General features: G+C 46.3%; 2 protein-coding genes across 5 annotated transcripts; one reads left to right on the top strand and one right to left on the bottom strand.

Moving 5' to 3' along the window:
• Positions 1-159: 159 nt before the first annotated feature.
• LSM14B (LSM family member 14B) lies at positions 160-11,821 on the top strand. 4 transcript variants are annotated; one of them, XM_032126927.1, is made up of 10 exons: positions 161-397; positions 4,437-4,600; positions 4,951-5,086; positions 5,542-5,658; positions 7,440-7,610; positions 7,722-7,799; positions 8,806-8,967; positions 9,139-9,292; positions 9,969-10,148; positions 10,518-11,821. In XM_032126927.1, the coding sequence occupies exons 1-9, from the start codon at positions 277-279 to the stop codon at positions 10,138-10,140; spliced, it is 1,275 nt and encodes a 424-aa protein (XP_031982818.1). In that variant the 5' UTR covers positions 161-276; the 3' UTR covers positions 10,141-10,148; positions 10,518-11,821. The 4 variants fall into 4 exon arrangements, with proteins under 4 accessions (XP_031982820.1, XP_031982818.1, XP_031982817.1 ...); XM_032126926.1 differs by having other exon boundaries at positions 7,719-7,799; XM_032126929.1 differs by lacking the exon at positions 5,542-5,658 and having other exon boundaries at positions 160-397.
• A 2,003-nt stretch (positions 11,822-13,824) lies between these two features.
• PSMA7 (proteasome 20S subunit alpha 7) lies at positions 13,825-19,391 on the bottom strand. The gene is made up of 7 exons (XM_032127218.1): positions 19,233-19,391; positions 17,827-17,953; positions 16,877-17,001; positions 15,404-15,526; positions 14,939-15,058; positions 14,327-14,389; positions 13,825-14,054 (listed from the first exon to the last, which is right to left on the bottom strand). Exons 1-7 carry the CDS (start codon positions 19,326-19,328, stop codon positions 13,962-13,964), a joined length of 747 nt encoding a protein of 248 aa, XP_031983109.1. The 5' UTR covers positions 19,329-19,391; the 3' UTR covers positions 13,825-13,961.
• Between the last annotated feature and the right edge of the window lie 261 nt (positions 19,392-19,652).

Here is a 19,652-nt window from a genome sequence, read left to right as displayed (position 1 = left end):
CACCCTCGCTCGCGTTGGTCACGTGACGCAGGCCCCGGGTGTTCCCCCTCCGCCCCTCCCAGTCTGACCCCGTCTCTCCCGTCTGGTCAATAGCGCGCGGCGCATGCGCGGTTATCGCATCACGCCCCCTCCGCCCCCCCCGCGGCCCGTCTCCCTCCGCCCTATATAAGGCGCGCGCGGCGGGGTCCCGGCTCCGCAGTGCGCGTGGGCGGTGCGGCGGCTCCGCGCGGCTCTGGGACGCCTCCCCCGCCTCCCTCCCCCGGCTCCGCCGCCGCCATGAGTTCGGGGACCCCCTACATCGGCAGCAAGATCAGCCTGATTTCCAAGGCGCAGATCCGCTATGAGGGCATTCTCTATACCATCGACACCGAGAACTCCACCGTGGCGCTGGCCAAGGGTGAGGCGGGGCCCTGTGGGGGGCGCGGGCGGGCCTAGGCCGGCGCCGGCTGAGGGGACGCGGCGGGGGCCGCCTTGCTGTGAACAATGAGCGCGCCCGGGGCCCGCCCGACCCGCGGGGCTGGAGCCCCGGGTCCCGAGCGCTGCTGCTCTCCGTGAGTCAGCATTGACAGGGGCGGGCAGGGCCCGGGATGCTGAGCAGCCCTCGGCTCTCCCGGAGAGTTCCTGGGGAGAAGTGCTGCCGGCAGCGCTGGCTCCTCTTGCTATTGTCAGAAGCGGGGAGGTGACGCCTCGGCATCGCTGTGCGTGGTTCGGTTCCCTTTGCCCGGCTGTGTGTCGGCTCGAGTAGGGCCCCAGGCCGGCGCTGAGGAAAACAGTGCTGTTGCTGTGTCTTTGTTTCTTCCGTGATCGATAACTGGGCTCTCCTCAGGTGAGGAGGGTGGGAGCTGCTGCACAGAGCGCTGGTGGGGCACCTGCACGCAGGTCTGGCTCGCCGACCTTGCTGGCTCCTCAGCGAGGCTTTGCGTTTTGTTTCCTTGTGGAAATACTGATCATTATGTTTGAAACCGTGTCATTTGGGTTTAGTTGTCACCTGTGCTGGGAACTCCTGTATTTCACCTCAGTAAAACCTGTCCTGTCTCGTTTAGTACCTCAAACGTGATCTTATGTCTGTTCTGCTTTTCAAGTCTAGCTTGGCTACTTCAGCTAATACTCATCGGTGTTTTCTTTCCCTGAGTTTTGTCCTTCCTTGTTCTGGGAAGTTCACACATTCTTCATTGCCTGCAGCCAGCTATCGGGGTTGTCCACAAAACAAACACCTTTTGTTTTGAAAGACTGTTTGCTGGCAGGAGGCACTGACTTGCCAGATGCACAACTACCCTCAAGGCAGCTAGTGCCACGGTGTTTACCCAGTATAATGATGTTTATATGATGCTGGACATTATTTGACACATATTAGAGTGTTTTCTGAAGTTAAAAACGCGAGTTTTCTCAAATTCACTTTTTCTCTAGGAATGTAGCCGTTTATTTAAATGTACGAATGAAGCTGTTTGTGTTAGTACTTGGCTCAAAGTACTTGAGAGGTTGCTGGAAGGATGCAGTTCCTTTCCTGTAGGTGCAGGAAGGTCTTCACCTTGACCCAGCAGCAAGCAGGAAAGGTTCCTTGCATAGCTCTGCCTTCATAGCACTTGCCACTTCAAAGCTGAAGTGGTGTGTTTCAAAGGCACGTGTGATTGAAGAGCTTTATGATGTAAGTATATGCTCTGGATAAGATTTCTGGCAGTTCTTGTATTTATTGGTCTCTCAGTGTTCAGTTTTGATGAACTGGAATGCCTAAGAAGTAGTTGTTACAGTAGATGGAGAATACATTTTTCCCTACCAATAGCTCCTCTATTAACTTAACAGGACAAACCCTGCTTTTCATTGGAGCTCAGAGGGGTTTTTAAATTTAGAGACTTTATAGCAAAATTACTGTCAGAATTACAAATGTAGCAGCAATGTTGAAGTCAGTCACAGCAGTATCAACCCTGTGTGTCAGTGGTTTGAAACACTTTATCTCTGAGGCATTTGAAGGGCTATGAATTACTGACATGCTGTTGAAGTTGTCCAGACTTCAGGTAAATTGTTGTTAAAGCCTGGATGCCACTGTTTAAACACTTCCAGGTGCAATGCAGGTGCCATTCTCTTTACTTCTATCATTCATAAAGAAAAAATTTGAGAGAGACCTCAGGAAGAAATCTGGTTCAGCCTCTCACTTGAAGCCAGGCTAACTTCAACTGATTTATATTTGTTAAACCTCAATATGTGCACAGTATCTTAAATGCTGGAGATTCCATGAGCTTAATTAATCACTAGAAGAACGTTGTCTCTCTTGTTAGAGGCTAAACTTAAATTGCAAACAAAGGAAGTTTAAGCCCACTAGTGTCCTGTCAGCAGTGAAGGCCAGAAACTTACTCCTCTTCTGTTGAAGTCTGAAGAAATTGGAGTTTTTCAACAAGAAATATCCATGTAAGCTCTGCTTTCCAGTCACGCAGTCACTCTTGCTGTGCTTCCTGCCCATGCAGAGCTTAAGCTCAACAGCCCTACACGAGTTGGAACTGTGTTGTAAACCAGGAGCTGCAGTGGTGTGGGATTGATTTCCTGTTCATCTGTGAGCAATAGTCACTAACTCCCTGGGAGTCAGCCCTTCCCACCTCCACAGGAACTTAAAGCTGTACTTTGTGCTGTGCCAGAAACAGTTAAACACCTCAGGTGCAGGGACAGGCAAGCTCAACTCCTACAGCCCTGTTTTGTCTACACAAGGACATGCCTTTCCTGTTTTTGTTAGAAGCCTTGGGACCAGCCAACTGAGAGGCTGCCTGGGCAGCTTTGGGCTTTGCAGGTCATGTGTTTGTCCATGTGGAAGTTGATGGGCTGATTATGGTGCTTTCCAAGTTAGCTGTGGGATCCTGCAGTAGTCCCTGGATACCTTTAGTACATCTTACCGTGAGCTGTAATAATCTCATTTTGAGCAGAGAGATCAGTGGTACAGTTCATGTCCAAAAGGCCACAAGCATTGCTTTCAGTTTATAATCTGCTTCTGGTTGACTGGGTTACAGCTGTAATATGATCAAACAGCAGCTGGAGATCTAAAATAACTTGGAGAGGTTATTTACCCTAGGAACTCATGGAAGATGGCCATTGAAAGGAAGTGACTGACAGCTTGTTCTTGTACCAGTAAAGATCCCCTTCCCGTTAGGTGCAAGCTGAGGTGCTGAGCAGTGTGATAGGGACATTCTGGCATTCACCTGCTCCTTGGGAGCTCACCTGTGTATTAGCAGGGATGAAGACCATTTGCAGCACTAAGTGCTACCTGCATACAGCTGTTCATCCTGGAACAGGACCCTTGAGTATCCCTGGCTACAACTACCAACACTCCTTGTAAGTTAGAAGCAGCATGATGTGCCAGGGATGCTTAGCACGGGGGTTCAGTGCATCCACTTTTGGTGCTCTTTTTCCTGAGAAGCTGTGGTGCCCCCTTCATCTGTGTGACAGGAAGAGTGGCATGTTCTGATGGAGGTGTTTCAGTACTTCTATGATAGCCTGTTAGAAACAATTGAGGGAACTCCAGTACAGAATTTTTCCATTGGCAGAAAATGTGCATCAAGCCAATATATGCTGGTGCTCATCTGAACTGGGAGTGTCTCTCAAAGACAGAAAGCAGCCAGAGTAGTGAACTTGGAGCTTCTGTAACTTGTAGCTGAAATTTCAAGCTTTCACCTGTCAGTGTGTGATGTAACTGTGCTGTTTTCCTGTGCCAACAATCCAGTCTGACCTCTTCTTCCTTAATGGCTCAAATTAATTTATGCTTCTACCTGGTAGCTGCCACAGTCAGCTGAAGTCTTTTTTTGTTCCCACTCTAATGTGTTACATTGCTGGTTAGTGCCTGTTCCAGTGTCCTGGGAGCTGGCACTCAGTAAAGCCTCCTAAGCACTGAGATCTTAGATTTATCACTAATGGCTTGCTTTGTATTCACATTAATCATAAAACCAGTGACATTGGAGTAGAGAGGGAATTTTAATAGGAAGTTTTCATCATTGATAAAACTACCTCTATCTGCATAATAAACATATGAAACCAAAGGTGCAGATTTGAGCTCTAAAGCCCTCTAAGATTTCCCCCTGCTGCTTCAGGGGCCTCTCCTGTGGTCTGGTGCAGTTGTCTGGAGCTGAATGCCTGCATGGGACAGCTGCTGGGGAGGGAAGGAGAGTACAGCACTATGGGGAAGTCCTTGGGTTTGGAGTAGGATTCTTCACTCCAGCTGGTCTATGGTCTTTACCTTCACAGCTTGATGTAAACAAAACTGTTTATACAGGCTGCTGAAAAAGTTGGCATTTGAGGGAACAGATGTGTGTGAGAAGGAGATTGAGGGTTCTGGAAGTAGCCGTTGTTGTTGTTACAAATGGCAAGTGTTGAAGGAATACTTTTTAATTGCATAAATCTGCACTTGCACAATGCTGCAATGGCAATACTGCACTAATGTCACCGTTTCCATGCTCCAGTGCGATCCTTCGGGACCGAGGACCGGCCCACAGACAGACCGGCTCCTCCCAGAGAAGAAATCTATGAGTACATTATTTTTCGAGGAAGTGACATCAAAGACATCACTGTTTGTGAACCTCCAAAAGCTCAGCATACTCTGCCACAAGATCCTGCCATTGTCCAAGTAAGTTAGCCTGAAGTGTTGATAAAAAGCTGAGATAAAACACTGGCGTTGAAGGACTGCATTTTGATAAAAAACTTGTAAAAATGAAGGCAAGTCAGTGTCTCCGATAATCTTCAGATTATTTGAAGCATCCTGAATTTTGTTGTAATGCTTAAAGTAGCAGCAGCATTAAAGAATTCAGTCAACAAAAGCCAGAGCTAGCTGAGAATGCAGGAAACATAAAGAGGTAAACTAACCCCTCACAGAATTTACTTAAGCTTTAGTAATGCTGTACGTGAAGTAAAGAATCACTGCCAAAACAAGTTGACTTCTGGACACTGTAAATGGAAATGTACTTTGTCTTGTTACAGTCTTCACTGGGCTCTGCCTCTACATCATCCTTTCAGCCACATGTGCCTTACAGCCCATTTAGAGGTATGCCACCTTACAGCCAGCTTGCTGCCAGCTCTTTGCTTAGCCAGCAGTATGCAGCTTCCTTAGGTTTAGGTAAGTATGAACTTTACTTGCTAGAATAAAGGTATGGTCTTGTATGCAGCTGCTGTGAAACCAAATAACAGTAACTAATACTAAACTCCTTGCCAAGTGTGAGGCTGCAAGGAGCAGTGAATAAGTAGCTAACAACTCTGTGCAATGATTTTACTACAAGGAGGCCTGTGTTTCGTTTGCACGTGCACACACGCACATGAAAGAAACAAACTAAATAGCTGAAGTTTCTTTCTGAAATTAATGGGAATACCTGACAGTTGAGGCCAGTTCATTTTTAACCTAGCACACCTTACATCACATGTAAAAAAACTTGTATTCCCAGAGAGGAGTATAAATAAACTGCTCTAATGCTTTTCTAGAGAATCTTGTACCTCTTTCCAAGTCCTTCAGATGTTTCACTACCTTGTATCTTATCCATGTATCTCTGCTCTCTCTTCTTCCCTCTATCTCTTTAGAGAAATTGGTAAGCCCTCCAGCATCAGCAGCTGCTTCCAGCCCTAGTTCTTCTCCGTCTCCACAACCTGTTTCAGAGCCTGACATGTCTTCAGAGCCCCATCAGCTCTCTTCCAAGGGTAACAGCAGTTTGAGGACTCCAAATATTTGGAAGAACTGCATGGCACTTGCAAACACTCTGTTCTTGTTAATCCCTCCTAGAATGATAGTGTTCATATGGGTAATGCCAGTAGAACTAGGTTGTTCTCAGCTGGTTTTTTGCCTTTCATTACATGAAGTACGATTCCTCCTGTCCTAGAAGTATCAATTAGAGAGACAGGAGAAAAGTCCAGAACAGTGGATCCTCTTGTGTAAGTATCAGGAGAAGGATAAAGTTTAGAGATGCTAATGTGCTGCATCGTGTCCAGGAACATGTGTCACCATAGGGTATGGGTGAGGAATTAGTCAGCCTTTCTTGGAAAGAAAAACACACTGCTTAAATTGTGGGTGGCCTTGTAGGCTGATCAAAAATTTGGGAGTAATTTCTGTAATCAAGGAAACATCAGGGTAGATTTCTTCATGCATGATGGCGCATTGTACCTTGTCCAGACTCCCAGTTAGTAAAGCATGACTAACAGTAAGCAATTCCTGAGTCCTGGGTAGCAGAAATAACACAGTTCTGGGTGCTTGCTTCTATGTGTAAAACCTTTAAAGGAGGTTGAGATACCAGGCTGACCATCCTCAGATCAGGGAGACCGGTTGCAGCCTGCATTTAAACATGATAATTAGTTTCATCTGGTTTTAGCTTAAGCATGTATGCTTGTGTTGGCATGAAGCTTTTTACTTACTTTCTGCTTTTGGCCGTCTATCTGTACATAGTTTCTCCATATTCTGGCTAAACTTTGAAACTTTCTCATGTTAAACTTGCACATCAGCTTTGTCCTACTCAATAATCCTTAGGATATGTCTGTCTTCCTTGCAAGTTTTCCAGGTGTACATTAACTGGGAACCTGCATGATGTAACCTACTGGGTATATCTCATGTGGACTTGGGTGACCCAGAAGTGTCAGTGGCTTGGTTTGTGTGAACTCTTCAGCTTTTCACTTTTCTTGCTCTTTTAATATATTCGGTTAAAGTTCGCTTCCAAGCAGTTCTTATGCATAACTACATAAACCTGTAGTACTCCAAACCTTCTAATTAAATCTAGAATGCAGTGTTTCTTCTGAGTACTGAAGACTGTCACTTTTTAATATAATTGGTGTAAGGTATACCAAACCATGAAAAGTATTTACATGTTTTGTAGTGTGAATAAATAAGCCTGGATGGAAGAGCAACAGAAGTCTTGGTAACACTTTGGCCTTGACCAAGAAGGAATTTAAAAGGGTAACTTTGAGATCCTGGTCTGGTTTCAGGTTTTCTTTGTCTGAAAGCTCTAACAATAAGCAATGAAGTTGAAGGACTTCTAAAAGCAGCTTACAAAAGGGGATATAGCTGAGGTGCTTAAGCTTTTACTGCAAAACCTTTTTGACAAAGTGGGGAAACTTTCTTGAACAGTTTCAAAACGGTGAATTTTTGTTTCAGATTTAAAGTTATTGTGTAAAGTAAAATACTGCATAACATAGAAATTAGATTTTGGTATAAACTGTCTGAGAGACTGACCTGGATTGGTTGTTTAATGTTTGTCTAACTTGATTTAAGAAACAAATGGGTATATTTGCTGATACTGAGGCTCTGGATGTGAGAGCCGTGACTTGTATGGCAGTGGTGCCTTACCTGGTGCCACTTAAACTTAGCCTGTAATGATGCACACTCAAGGATTTGAATCATTCTTGACCAAATGGTTTCTCCCTAGAAGTGGGCAGGGTTTGAATGGCATTGGCTCATTTTCCGAGAGGTACTTAGTCATTGGGATTTTTTCCAGGTGCTGGCTTTCCTTCTGTTCACCCAGTCCGCAAAAGCCCCATGGTAGAGCAGGCTGTTCAGACTGGCCCAGTTGACAGCATGAATTCCCAAAAGCTGCCCCCAGTGAAGGTGACACCGGGGATTCCACGCAGTGCCCGGCAGGTCCCGCAGGCCAACAGCAAGGCGAGCGGTATGTACACGCCACTTCAGCCCTAGTGCTGGCCTGAGCATCCTTCCAGCAAGACAGCTGGCTGGGGGTTGTTCTTGTGCTCCTTTAAAGTTTATCCTTCTTGTTCAGTAGATACAGTTCAGGCAGCACCTGTGCAAACCCAAGGACAGGTGAATGATGAAAACAGAAGACCTCAAAGGAGAAGATCGGGTAGGTTAAGCTGACGCTAAACAGTTGCATCAGCCTGTGAAGGCAAGTGGTGTTAACTTCAGTGAAGGATTATCTGACAGAAGATTGAGAGAAAGCTTTGGGCATCCAGAGATGCTTCCCAAACAAAACAGCTTCTGGAGTCGCAGAAGTTCAGAACATTCCAGGGACAGAGTTCTAGCGCCTTTTCTAGAAACTTGAAGGTATGTCATAAAAATCAATGCTGTGACTTGGCAGCAGCAACTGGATTTCTCTGAAACCTCAAGTATTTTTACTGGGAGAGGCAGCCTGTTTAAGACTTTCCAGGGATTTTATAAGAGGGGAACTATGGAACACTCATCTCCATAGAGCAGAATTCTTATTTCAAAGTGGCAGTATAAGCATGGGTCAGAAGAAAGTGAAATTCAAAGATGTTTCTGCACAAGTAAAATGAGAAAAGACCGAAAACAACACTTCAGACTCTCAGGTCTTAAAATTAATTAGTGTGTAGCAAGGGGTTATAGCTTTTCCAAAAAGGAGTGGATAGCATCTCAGTTGGAAACCAGAAACTAGACAAAGTAGTCTAGTTTCAAAAGTCTCCCTTTGTGGGTAGATGAGTCTTTTGCTGGATTTTCTGAGACTCCTCTTTGCCATCATGACAGGTTTTAGGCTAATTACAGTGCTGTGTTTGCAGGTGAAGAGCAGACAGGAAAGATAATATTCCCCACCTCCCTCAGCTTTTCTTGCTGTAGTGCTTGTTCTGACTTCCCCTCTGCACACTGGAAGGAAAGTTGGGTGCCCTCTGTCTTAGTGGTAAGACTGACATCCAGGAATGCTGCTCAGAAAGTTAAAGTGTTGCTGTAATGTGTCTTCTACAGCCAAAATCAGAAGTTGCTTTCAAAGAGGTGTGGCCTAACCACAGGACTGGAAGCCAGAAACTCCTGAGTTCTATCCCTGGTTTCCTCTGGTCTTGAGCAAGTCATGTAACCTCCCTGTGCGTTACCAAGTGTTTAAACTCTCCTGCTTTCAGGAAACAGGAGAACCAGAAACCGTTCTAGAGGACAAAACAGACCAACTACTGTGAAGGAAAATACAATAAAGTTTGAAGGTGACTTTGACTTTGAAAGTGCAAATGCACAATTCAACAGAGAGGAACTTGATAAAGAATTCAAGAAGAAACTAAACTTTAAAGGTTTGTGCCTTCATTAAATATGAATTGCTGAGCTAGTAGTAAACACTGCATAGACAAACTTGTTCTGAGAAACTGCATGATTTCATCTCAAATCTTGTTTGAGGAAGCAAGAAAACAGATGGCTCTGCAGTGTGTGCCTCAAGGAGGTGTAATACATTTCATTATCTTCAGATGACAAAGCAGAGACGGGGGAAGAAAAAGGGGACCCTGGAGTGGCAACCCAAAACAATGATGGTAATGCAGAGGAGGACCTGCTGGGGCCCAACTGCTATTATGATAAATCCAAGTCTTTCTTTGACAACATTTCTTCAGAACTGAAATCTAGGTAAGTGTTTTCTAAAAGCTTGGTTTTAAAATGGAGTTTTAGGCATAAAATTTCAGACATAATGTTACATGGTTTAATTATTTAAAAATTTTAGAATAGACTTCAGATGGGGACTATTGCCATGCATTTGATGGCTCACAAGTGATGTGAACCAAGCTTCATGCAGTGGGATCAAACAAAAAGCATTTCAGCTGATATGATACACTTGCCTAAACTATGATAGAGGAGTTTCCATTTCTGTTTCCCAGTATTGACTTTGAACCCATTGATTTTAAACAAATTCCTTATCTGCTTGTGGGAGTGGAGGCATCAGGGTCATGCTGTGCTGAAGGTGCAGCTGGCAGACAGGAGTGAGCTAAGCCTGGAGTTGGGGCAGAGAGGTCAGCTCTGGCTGTGGAAATGCATTAGGTTAAATGTTGGGAATATGAAGGGAAAGCTTCATCTTTCACTGCCAGCACTGATGTTATCAAGTGCCTGGAGAAATGAGACATCCCTTTAGTGTCAGCATGGGGATTCCCTTGGCTCTGGCTGCAGAGGGGTTGGGTTAGAGCACATAACACTGCAGCTGGTTCTTGTTGCAGTGCAGCACAACAAAATCAGGGGGTTGAGGATTTCTGTCTAAGTGAGCTAGTGGCTCTTTAGTGTTTGTGTTCCACCTGACCTCAGCCTTGTTCAGTTCCAGGCGCACCACGTGGGCTGAGGAAAGGAAGCTCAATACAGAGACATTTGGAGTGTCTGGACGGTTCCTTCGTGGCCGCAGCTTTCGAGGTGGATTTCGAGGTGGAAGGGGGAGTGGAGCAGCGAGGAGAAACCAAACCACTCACAGAGCTGGTACTGGCAGAGTGTAACTTCAGAGGCAAGTGCTCTAGCAAGAGTCAATACTCCCTCTGAGCCAGGCTTGTCTCTTACTCCTTGCCTGAACTGTCTGTGCAGCCTGTTTTGTTCTCCAGTCTCATGGATTATCAAGAGTTGTTCCTTATTGGATCTGACTGATACTTCTAAGGTAGAAGGAGATAGGAGTGGTTTAACATGGTGTTTAACATGCTGATTCTTCTGTTGGTTTCTTGGGCTCATCTGTCTGAGAAAAGGCTCAGCTCAAGCAAACAGCTCTTGGTTTCTAGCTAAGTATTTTAGCTGATACAGAGGTGTGAGCTTTGCTATTTTTCTTCTTCTTGGGAGAAGAACCCCATAATATCAAATCTAATTCTACCTTTTTTCTGCATAGGTTCAAACATCTCTCCTGAGAGGATGAAACTGTATATAGAAAGAAAACAACCAACTGCTGCACTAACGTGGGAAAATGGTTCATATTGTTTACTGTCTCAGCTCAAGTGACAGAATTTCATGTACTACTGCTTATATTTTGGACTTACTTTGGACCAGCCACTGTCCGCTGGAATATTTTTTGGAAGAGGGAATGTGTTCAGGGGTACCTTCTTCAGGGTGTCTTTTCTTTTTTGTTTGTGTTTTTCAAGTGCAGACTAACTTACATGGTTCTTCTTTCTGGGTCTCTCAAGGCTGCTATAGTCTAAGCTCAAAGTCAGACTCCTTTTCTGAACCCTGGAGAAGAGAAATCATGCTGTTTTAACATGGAACCAAAGCTCACTTGAAATAAACCAGCTATAATTTGTTGGTTCTGAGTAACCAAATGGATCCTTTGGTGCTGCTGGTCTCACGGATCTTGGCAGCAGGTGTGAAGTAGCACTTGGTATCTGGAGAAATGGATTCCTGGTGCTGAGGAGTTGTGTATATTGTCACTTGGGAATACTGGAGTGTTGATCATGTAGTAGTGTTTCTGACTGTACAGCTGTTTGTGGGCTGGTGCTGGGCTGGAGGTACCACAGGACCGTGGCTCTGCCTCGAGCTGCAGGGTGCTGGGAGTGCCTCAGGCTTGGGGCTCCTGGCTGGAGTGTGGGGACACCGTGTGGGGTGGAAGCAGTGAATGTCCCCACTCAGGTGCAGAGTTTTGGGCAGTAGTGACTGTCTGGGAAGGAGACCTGAAGCTCTGACTTGTTTGTCCTCGGTTTGTACCTCGCCAGAGGCGGCACCAAATGCAAACAGTTCTCTGTACTCTAGTAGACTGTGGTGGAACTTTGGAATGTTTTCATTCAACTAGGGATGGGAGACCATATAATGAAGCTTAACAGCTGGGCATGTTTAATTTCTTTCCTCTATACCCCCATACTGTAAATAGTTTAGTTGTTTTTCTTTTGTTTTTAAAAATCTGTATGTGGGGAGAGGGCTGGGAGGGAGGGGTTACCTTTGTTTGCATGAAATAAGTGGGTTAAATTGCTATAGGCATGTGTCCTGTTTTTGGTTGGTAGGGAATTTTGTTGAAAAAGCACCTTGATGACTGAACCCCTTACATAGCTCAAGTTTTTTTTAGTTATGCATTGACCTAGGTTACTGTAAAAGCTTGGATTTATTTTTGTAGGACTTTATTGCTGAGAATTAGAACATAGCAGTGGGGCTGCTCTTTGGAGTAATGTAAATTGTAATTATAATAAACATGTAAATGTTTAGTGTTTCCCTCCACCTCTGTTCTGTACACAGCTCCATAACATCACTCCCTACAACTCCTCTGGCACCTGTCCTTGCAGGGCTCCCATCCAAGCCAGAGAAAACCTGGCTGCAGAGCTCTGGCAAACCTGGAAGTGTTACACACAGTATTGGAAAAGGGCTGAAACACCCAAATCCAAGCACTGCACATCGTTGCCCTGGTTCCTATGCTGGGACTCAGCCTAATGAGGGTTATGTACCCCAGCCTCGCAGAGGGACGCCCTGGGCTGGTGGGGCTCCCCAGGAGCCTGTCAGGGGCCAGTGCTGCTGCTGCAGGACCTGGCTCACACCTGTGAGCTGGGGTGTGCTGAAAGGGCTCACTCAGAGCTGCTCTGCCTCTACTTTCCCTCCTGGTGCTGTGGCTCTAAGTGTGGAGATGGAATTGAACTGCCCTGGCAGAGCATGGGTAAGAAATCCTCACTGCTCCTGTGTAATCACCATTACTCAGGTGTAACTGTGCCTTTCTAGTTGAGTGGGAGCAATGCCCTTGTTTCCACAGTAAAGCTTCAGATCCCAGGTAAATAAGAACACCCCTGTTCCTTAATACTGCTGATGTTTGTGTCCCATGGCTGTGTCCCACGTGCTGAGCTGAGTGCTGAGCCTGGCTCCTGCTGTCTGGGAGCAGAGGAGGGGGGGACTGGTGGCTGTGGCTCAGCCCTAGGGCTTGTTACCTATGAGCTCTTCTTCCCCAGGAGCACTGGGGGGCTCTCAGCTGCAGCTGTGTCAGCTTCCCCATGGAAAATTCCCAGTGTGTGGGAACAGTTGTAGTGACTTGAGCAGGGAACCAAGTGCAACTTTTTTGCTTTCAACATTCCAGTCCAAGGGCTCATAAATTAAACAACCCAGTATTCCAGGATCATGCTTCCTCTGACTCATGTGGTCTAATGTGTCCCTGAGCAGCAGCAGTGCTGCTTCCCTGTCCTTGACACCCATGGGATCCTCTGCCCACACCTTGCTGGGCACCATTTCCATGTAAACAGCTCTGGGCTGTGTGAAAGCCCGGACTGTGTGAGCTCTGCTGCAACTTTGTCTCTGCTGCATGCCTGGAGCATCCTCACCCTGGGGCCCTCGGGGCTGAGGTGTCCTGGGCAGGGGCTCCTGGGCCACATTCAGTCCTTGCTGTGCCTGCTGCCACCCTGGTCCTGCTCTGACCCTGTCACACCCTCTCTGACTGTGCAAGAGCAGACTGAAGAGCTGCTTGCAAGGGCAGATTTCATTCCGCCCACTTGGTGGATACAAATGGGGAAACTTTTACAATAAAGGGGCACCTGTTCCTACTGCTCCAACTACTGGGAATTGGGAATATGAGAAAGCCCTGAGGCTACTCTGAAATGAGGAAACAGCTAAAAACAACTCCTGGGGTAAAGGGTAGAAAGGAAGTGTGTGAGGCCAAATACAAAAGGAGAAACTGGGTAAGAGCTTCAACTCTTGTATGTAACACGTGCTATAGTTACTGTTTAGCTCCTGGTGTATAAATAACTCCCCCCTGCACACTCACAACAGCAACACCTTACTCTGAACCAAACTTGGAAGCACCAGGCCATGCACCTCTGCTCTGAGCCATGTGCCTGTGGCAGCAAGTTCACATGCTGCCCCCCAAACCCCAACCCTCATCTCTGTCCTGTCCTTTAGCAGTAAAACACACACCTGCTGTCACAGGCTGCTGCAAGGCCTGCGGTGAGACCCAGCCCTTTCACCTTGAAAGATGCCTGTTAGGGAATAAAAACTCCCACCTCCATACTAGTTATCTTGAGGCCGTAACACAACCCTCAAGCCAGCTGCTTAAGGTAAAAAAAAGGGATATGCTGAGAACTCAGCACACAAAAGAACCATTAAACAAAGTGAAGTGTCCAGGGGAAAAAAAGCAAGCAAGGTCTCTGTCCTTTAATGGGTCACTGCTGCTGTTCTGTAGCCAACCAGATCATCCTGGGTAATTAAAATCCAAGGAGCAGACAGGTTTTTTTTTTAAATAACAGCTTTAAAAAAAAATCAGTAGGTTTATTGTAGGTCTCAAGAGAGCACAGTATGAGTAACTGGAATGCCTACATCTATACAGAATAACCCATCACTCGAATTAAAAAGAAGCAGCTAAGCAGGTACATTTCATTCATCATGATGTTTTCTTCTGTTTTTTCTTTTCATTTTCTTCCTTTTCCTTTTCAATTTCAGCCACATACTTCTCAATTTCTTCAGGGTTTAGGATCTGAAACAGAAACATGGGTGACCCTCAGGATACCAATGAACTTAAGAGACATTTATGGAAGTGATTTTAGTTCTGCCACGGGAAAAACGTTAACTGCTCTTTATCTGGAAGCAGGTACCTGCTGCAGACACAACAACATTCCTTGGCCATTAAGAATACACTGAAGTATTTGTCAGTACAAAATGTGAGATTGAGGGCTGGAAGTTAAGGCAGATCAACAAGGACAGTATCAGAGATGGGCTCAAGGGGAGAGAAGCAAACAACAGCCTCACCTTCAGCGGCTGCTCCCGTCTCATGACTGCCAGCTCGATGTTTTTCCCACCGGACTGCACCACCTGGGTGAGGCAGAGGGAAGCATTATGAGCCTGGCCAGGAATTCATTTCAACAAATCCCTCTCAGGTCTCCTTAGAAGGAGAAGAGATATGGATGGGGAGTATTTCACTCCTTAGCTCTAAGCTCTCAATACCAGCAGCACTAACTCTCAAAAGGGTCTTCACACTGGTGCCAGTGCCCTGAGCAGACGCAGAACACCTCAGCCCCACCATCTGACTGGTGGTATTTTCTGTATCTCAAACTTCAATTAAAAAATACAATATTCAGCATGTGCTTTAGCACATCTTTGGTGCACTGTGTTAACACCCAGAACTGAAGTCTGTTTTGCTCCCCAGAGCTGCTGGTAAGTTCTGTGTAAACTATGGAAATTGATGCCCCAAATATTCTGAACCTTGAATTTAATCCAATACCCACAGTCTATGGTAAACAGCTCTCACAGATCCTTTGCAGTACTTCCTTGGGACATCCATGAAGATTTTCCCATATTCACATCCAAGAAGTGAATCTGGACACATTGAAAAGCCACAGAAGAGATGTCAAACAGCCTCACCTCGAGAAGAGCCTTGATGACAAGTTTAATAGTCAGATCATCCGTTTCAATGGCCTCATCAGTGTAGTTTTTCTCCAGGAACTCACGCACAGACTTGGCTCCTCTGCCAATGGCATTAGCCTGGAAACATTGAGGGGAAACGGAAAATGAATGGGAGTTTAGAAAAGATTTCATTTGCAGAATAAGAAAGAAATACAAGTTGTACAGTTGCATAATCTGTCACACACAAAGACAGTTGTCTGGCACAGGTGGGTTGGTTTTGGGCTTTTTTCTGAAAGCAGGACAAGATTTCCCAAGGAAAGCTGAACTGCAGACAGCCACTCTCAGTACATTTGATCATTAAGGATTTTTGCAGCTATGAGCTAGCACCATCTGGCCAGCAAGATCTCCTCTACCCCAATCCCACTTCAAAGGAGACATTAACTTACAAATATTGCATCTCCACCAGAGACTGAATGCACTCACCTTCCAAGCATGGTACGTGCCCGAGGGGTCGGTCTGGTACAGCCGCGGGGTCCCATCGAAGTCAAAGCCCACAATGAGGGCGGAGATCCCAAAGGGTCTGCGGCCATTGCTCTGCGTGTACCTCTGAGCACAAAGGACACACACACTCAGATGCAGCTCTGAAAACATTTCTAGGGTGCAAAGCAGACTCTGGAGAAGTTACAACCAGAAGAGCCACCAGAAATGCTTTTAGCTGGCTCTCTCTGTGTTAGCCAGGACTCCACGTTTCACAGAGCCCCTAAGGCAGGCAAGTGAGAGGTGGTTCCTGTCCAACCCCTGTTCCTACATCTGGTTACAGCTTCCAGAAGCACCTCCCTGGCTGCTGGGTAGTGCTGAGGCAGTGAGAGCCACGTCTGCAAGCCCCAGTGTGGCACAAATGTGCCAAAAAATACCATGAGGACACCTGAACACAGTTTTCACCAATGATTTCCACAGGAAATCATGGCAGCTCTGTGGCTGTAAGCGGGTTACACTGGAGCCGTCACAGCACTCCTGGGACACTGTTAGCAAAGTCACTGCCATGTCACACACCAGGAGCAGGAGGGCTGACACCGCAGCACCACGGCAGCAGGAACTGAGCCAGGTGTGTTTGCAACAGTTTGAGAGAAATGCTGAGTGTCCCAGAAAGACAGACACAAATGTGAGATTAGGATAAAGGAAAACAGTGAAACTTTGGGAAGTGGTGCCTTGCTCTGACAGACTGGTGATTATTACAAGAATCACATTGTTACCATCACCACTGTTCCAACACATCTGTGCATAAGTAAATTCAATCTTTTCTAATTCCCACTAGTGGCTGAAAATCAGTTTAATACACTGGCAAATGAGTAATTTTCTCACAGAACGCAGCTGGGCGTATTTTGAAGCTGCAATTCATTCTAAATTTATGAATATCAAACATAAAATATATTAACTACTGCACCAATTTGCTCCCCTCTTACCCATCTCTGCAATGGCTTTGCAGGAGGAAAAACTACCAGGAGCCATGAAGAGGTTTGACAGTAACCCAGGCCCACTGTTCTGGCAGTGAGGTGAGCAAAGTGTTCTTGATGACATAACACACAGAGCTGTGCAGTCCTTACAAGCTCTAATTATCTTGGGGAAAAAAAAAAACCAAACCAAACACTCTTCTTTTCAATTGCCACATCCCCATTCCCAATGAACACCCACAATGTGTTTTTTACCAGGTAAGCAGAGTGAGGCCAGAGCACAGACACTTACACAGTTTGAAGAAGTGTCAGATATTACACACGTGTTTAATGCTACATGTGTGACACTCCAGTCACACATGGTACACACGTGTTACACACGTGTTCCACCTGCGTTACACACCCAAGGCATACATTACGTGTAACATACACTAACATAACAGCACATGTAACATCTGTAGCGGGTCAGGACACATTTTCAGCAGCTCTGTGCAGCCCCAAGTACCTGTTTCAGGCTGGCAATGTAGCGTGTGATGTACTCCACAGTGACAGGATCCTCCACGGTGAGCCTGTGGCTCTGACACTCCACCCGAGCTCTGTTTATAACTATCCTGGCATCAGCTGTCAGCCCTGAAATGACAGAGTGGCCTCAGAGCCATGAAACAACCTCACAACACCAATCTGGCCCTAAAAAGCCCACGGGGTCAGTGTCAACAGCAATGAAAAAGCAAAGCAGAGCTCAAACTCTCAGGTTTGCTGAGCAAGAGCATTTGTAAGGTAGCAGAAAGTGGCTAATGCACCAAAATAACTAAAAGATTTAGTTTATAGCTTCCATCTTTGTGAGTTGGATGACACACTTAATTCTGAAGCAGGTAATGGGAATATTACTGACAGCATTCCATATTCCAGCAAATTAGCAGTGCTTATTCTCACACACATTGTTCCTCATGCAGTCCAGTTTCATTTGCCCAGCAAGTCTCATCTAGTTAATGAGGCTACAGCAGCATGATGTTAGCTGAGAAAAATAATTGTCACCCTTTATAAAGAAAGATTTTAAAGAAATTTAGTTCTTACTTTACTTTTCAGCTAATGCTGACATTTTTCATTTACAGCCTTTTTATTAGAGAATTTTTCCTCAAGTTTGTGAACACCCCTGCACATATCCCAGACCATGGCTAAGAGAGCAAGGCAGGGGAAGGAGCTGAGCCCCTCATTCCTGCACACTGAACCTAAACCCTGTTGTTTTAGTCAGTTAAATCAGATCTCCCCTTAAAAATATTATTGACACTGACACACTATTTCCCCATATTTTAAAAAAACCAATAAGCTACTGTGGAAATACCCTGCTTCCCACAGTTCTCAGCCAGTTACACCCTGTATTTTGTATTCTCTGAATCCACAAACATGCCCAAAGGTGCCCCAGTAACTGCCAATACCCCTGAAGGGACCATGTACCTGCAAAAGCCATGCAGACATTGTCATCCAGAGCACAGATCTTCCGGACGGTTCTCTCATCCTGGAGTTTTGCCACTGACTTCTTCTCCACACCAAGGACAACAATATCCTTCCCTCTTACTCCAACCTTCCATGCATGAAAAGAAGAAATAAAAAAAGTTAACCTAGGTCCAAAAATCCTTGTAGTTGCAGACTTTAGTCAAATGAGCAGTAACAAACCAAGCACAAACCCCCACACTGTAACCACTACCTCAGCTTGAAGTCAGGATTTTATTTCCCACTCAACCCGGAGGCAGGACTGATGTAACAAAAACTGCACTGCATTTCAGGGTGCAGTTTCATCATCAGTTCATACCAACCTAAATCCCTGTGGCTCCCAGGAGACATATTCCAGCTCCTCTTACAAACTGTCTTTTTTCCAACAGCACCATCAGTGTTTCCACAGCCACAGAATCAGGATGAATAAGGAAAATCCCACTAGTCCAGTGGTACTGCTCAACTCAAGAGCCCAAAGCATTGAAGATCAGGCCAAGTAACACCTACAGCTGCCAAAATGTTCTGTCAGTAGCTGCCTTAATATCCTAATTCCTACCTTAAATACCCCTTTTCACACGTCATAGAGGGAAAAGCCCTTGACCCTTCCCCTTCATTCCCACTGTTTCTCATAGGGGGATGGGAATACTTTTTTCTAATGGGGTGGCCCTGCTGTCAGCATATTCCAAATGTTTCCAAAAACATTAAACTCAACAAGAGACAAGACAGGGGTGGTTGTATTGGATGCTGTCTCCACTTTTACAGTATTTTTAATTTCTGAAAAAAAAGAACCTATTTGGCACTAAATCTTGTTAACATTCATTCCCATCCCAGAGGTGATATGTTTTCTTTCTGCTATTAGTAATTAAAACTTACTGCAACTATTAACACAATTATGACTTATTACAATTACAACTTCTTATTATTACTATAACTTATTACAATCACTGATACAATGTTATTTGGAAATTAATTTTTTTTTCTCCTCCCCTAAATGAAATAAAACTTTAATTGAGCAAAACCTTGGGACAACTGGAAGCTGGGAGCCAGCAATGTACTTTTACCGACGTGTTTCCCAATCCACTGGGAATCTGCCTCGTGCACAAACATAAAATATCACCATCTGCAGCACGTACAGACCGAGGGAGGAGAGGATCCCTCCAGGCCTAACACAACGCCTGAGCCCCACAGGAAGCGATGGGCTTTGGGCAGCTCCACCGGCGGTAGACGGACCCCAAGGAACGTCCCTGGGAGTGGATCCCGCTGCTCCCGCGGCCTCCCGGGCCCGCCAGGCCGGGCGCGCAGCGCGGCGCAGGCCCCACCGCGGGCCCCCCTCGGCCGCCGCCCCGCGAACGCCGCGGCCGCTGACTCACCGCGGTGGAGCCCTTCTTCACCGCCTCCTGCGCGTACTCCACCTGGAAGAGGTGCCCGTCCGGGGAGAAGACGGTGATGGCGCGGTCGTAGCTCATGGCTCCGGCAGAACCCGCACCGTCATCCGGGCGGGCCGGGGGCGGGGCCGCTGCGCTCCTGCGCTGCGCACTTGGCGTACGCACTCGGCGCACCTTGCGCAGCGCTCCCGCCGTGCGCACTCAGCGCAGGCGGCCGGCACGGCCCCGGCCCCGGCACCGCTGGCGCAGGGAGTCCTGAAGGGTTTGGGGTGCAAGGGACCTCGAAAATCATCCCGTGCCATGGGCAGGGACACCTTCCACTGGCCCAGGCTGCTCCCAGCCCCGTTCAACCCGGCCTTGGACACTGTCAGGGATGGGGGAGCCACAGCTTCTCTGGGCACCCTG

The sequence above is a fragment of the Corvus moneduloides genome, chromosome 17 (genome assembly GCF_009650955.1).
Source record: "Corvus moneduloides isolate bCorMon1 chromosome 17, bCorMon1.pri, whole genome shotgun sequence".
Taxonomy (NCBI): Eukaryota; Metazoa; Chordata; class Aves; order Passeriformes; family Corvidae; genus Corvus; species Corvus moneduloides.
The sequence above is the reverse complement of the archived record's forward strand: the minus strand, read 5'-3'. Positions and strand labels throughout refer to the sequence as shown.

Coding starts and splice junctions, on each gene's coding strand:
- LSM14B (XM_032126926.1), top strand. CDS start 277: ATGAGTTCGGGGACCCCCTACATCGGCAGCAAGATCAGCCTGATTTCC. Junction 5,659..7,439: donor CCATCAGCTCTCTTCCAAGG/GTAACAGCAGTT, acceptor GATTTTTTCCAG/GTGCTGGCTTTCCTTCTGTT. Junction 9,293..9,968: donor TCTTCAGAACTGAAATCTAG/GTAAGTGTTTTC, acceptor AGCCTTGTTCAG/TTCCAGGCGCACCACGTGGG.
- PSMA7 (XM_032127218.1), bottom strand. CDS start 19,328: ATGAGCTACGACCGCGCCATCACCGTCTTCTCCCCGGACGGGCACCTC. Junction 15,527..16,876: donor ACATTGCCAGCCTGAAACAG/GTACTTGGGGCT, acceptor CTTTGTGCTCAG/AGGTACACGCAGAGCAATGG. Junction 14,055..14,326: donor GACGGGAGCAGCCGCTGAAG/GTGAGGCTGTTG, acceptor TTTCTGTTTCAG/ATCCTAAACCCTGAAGAAAT.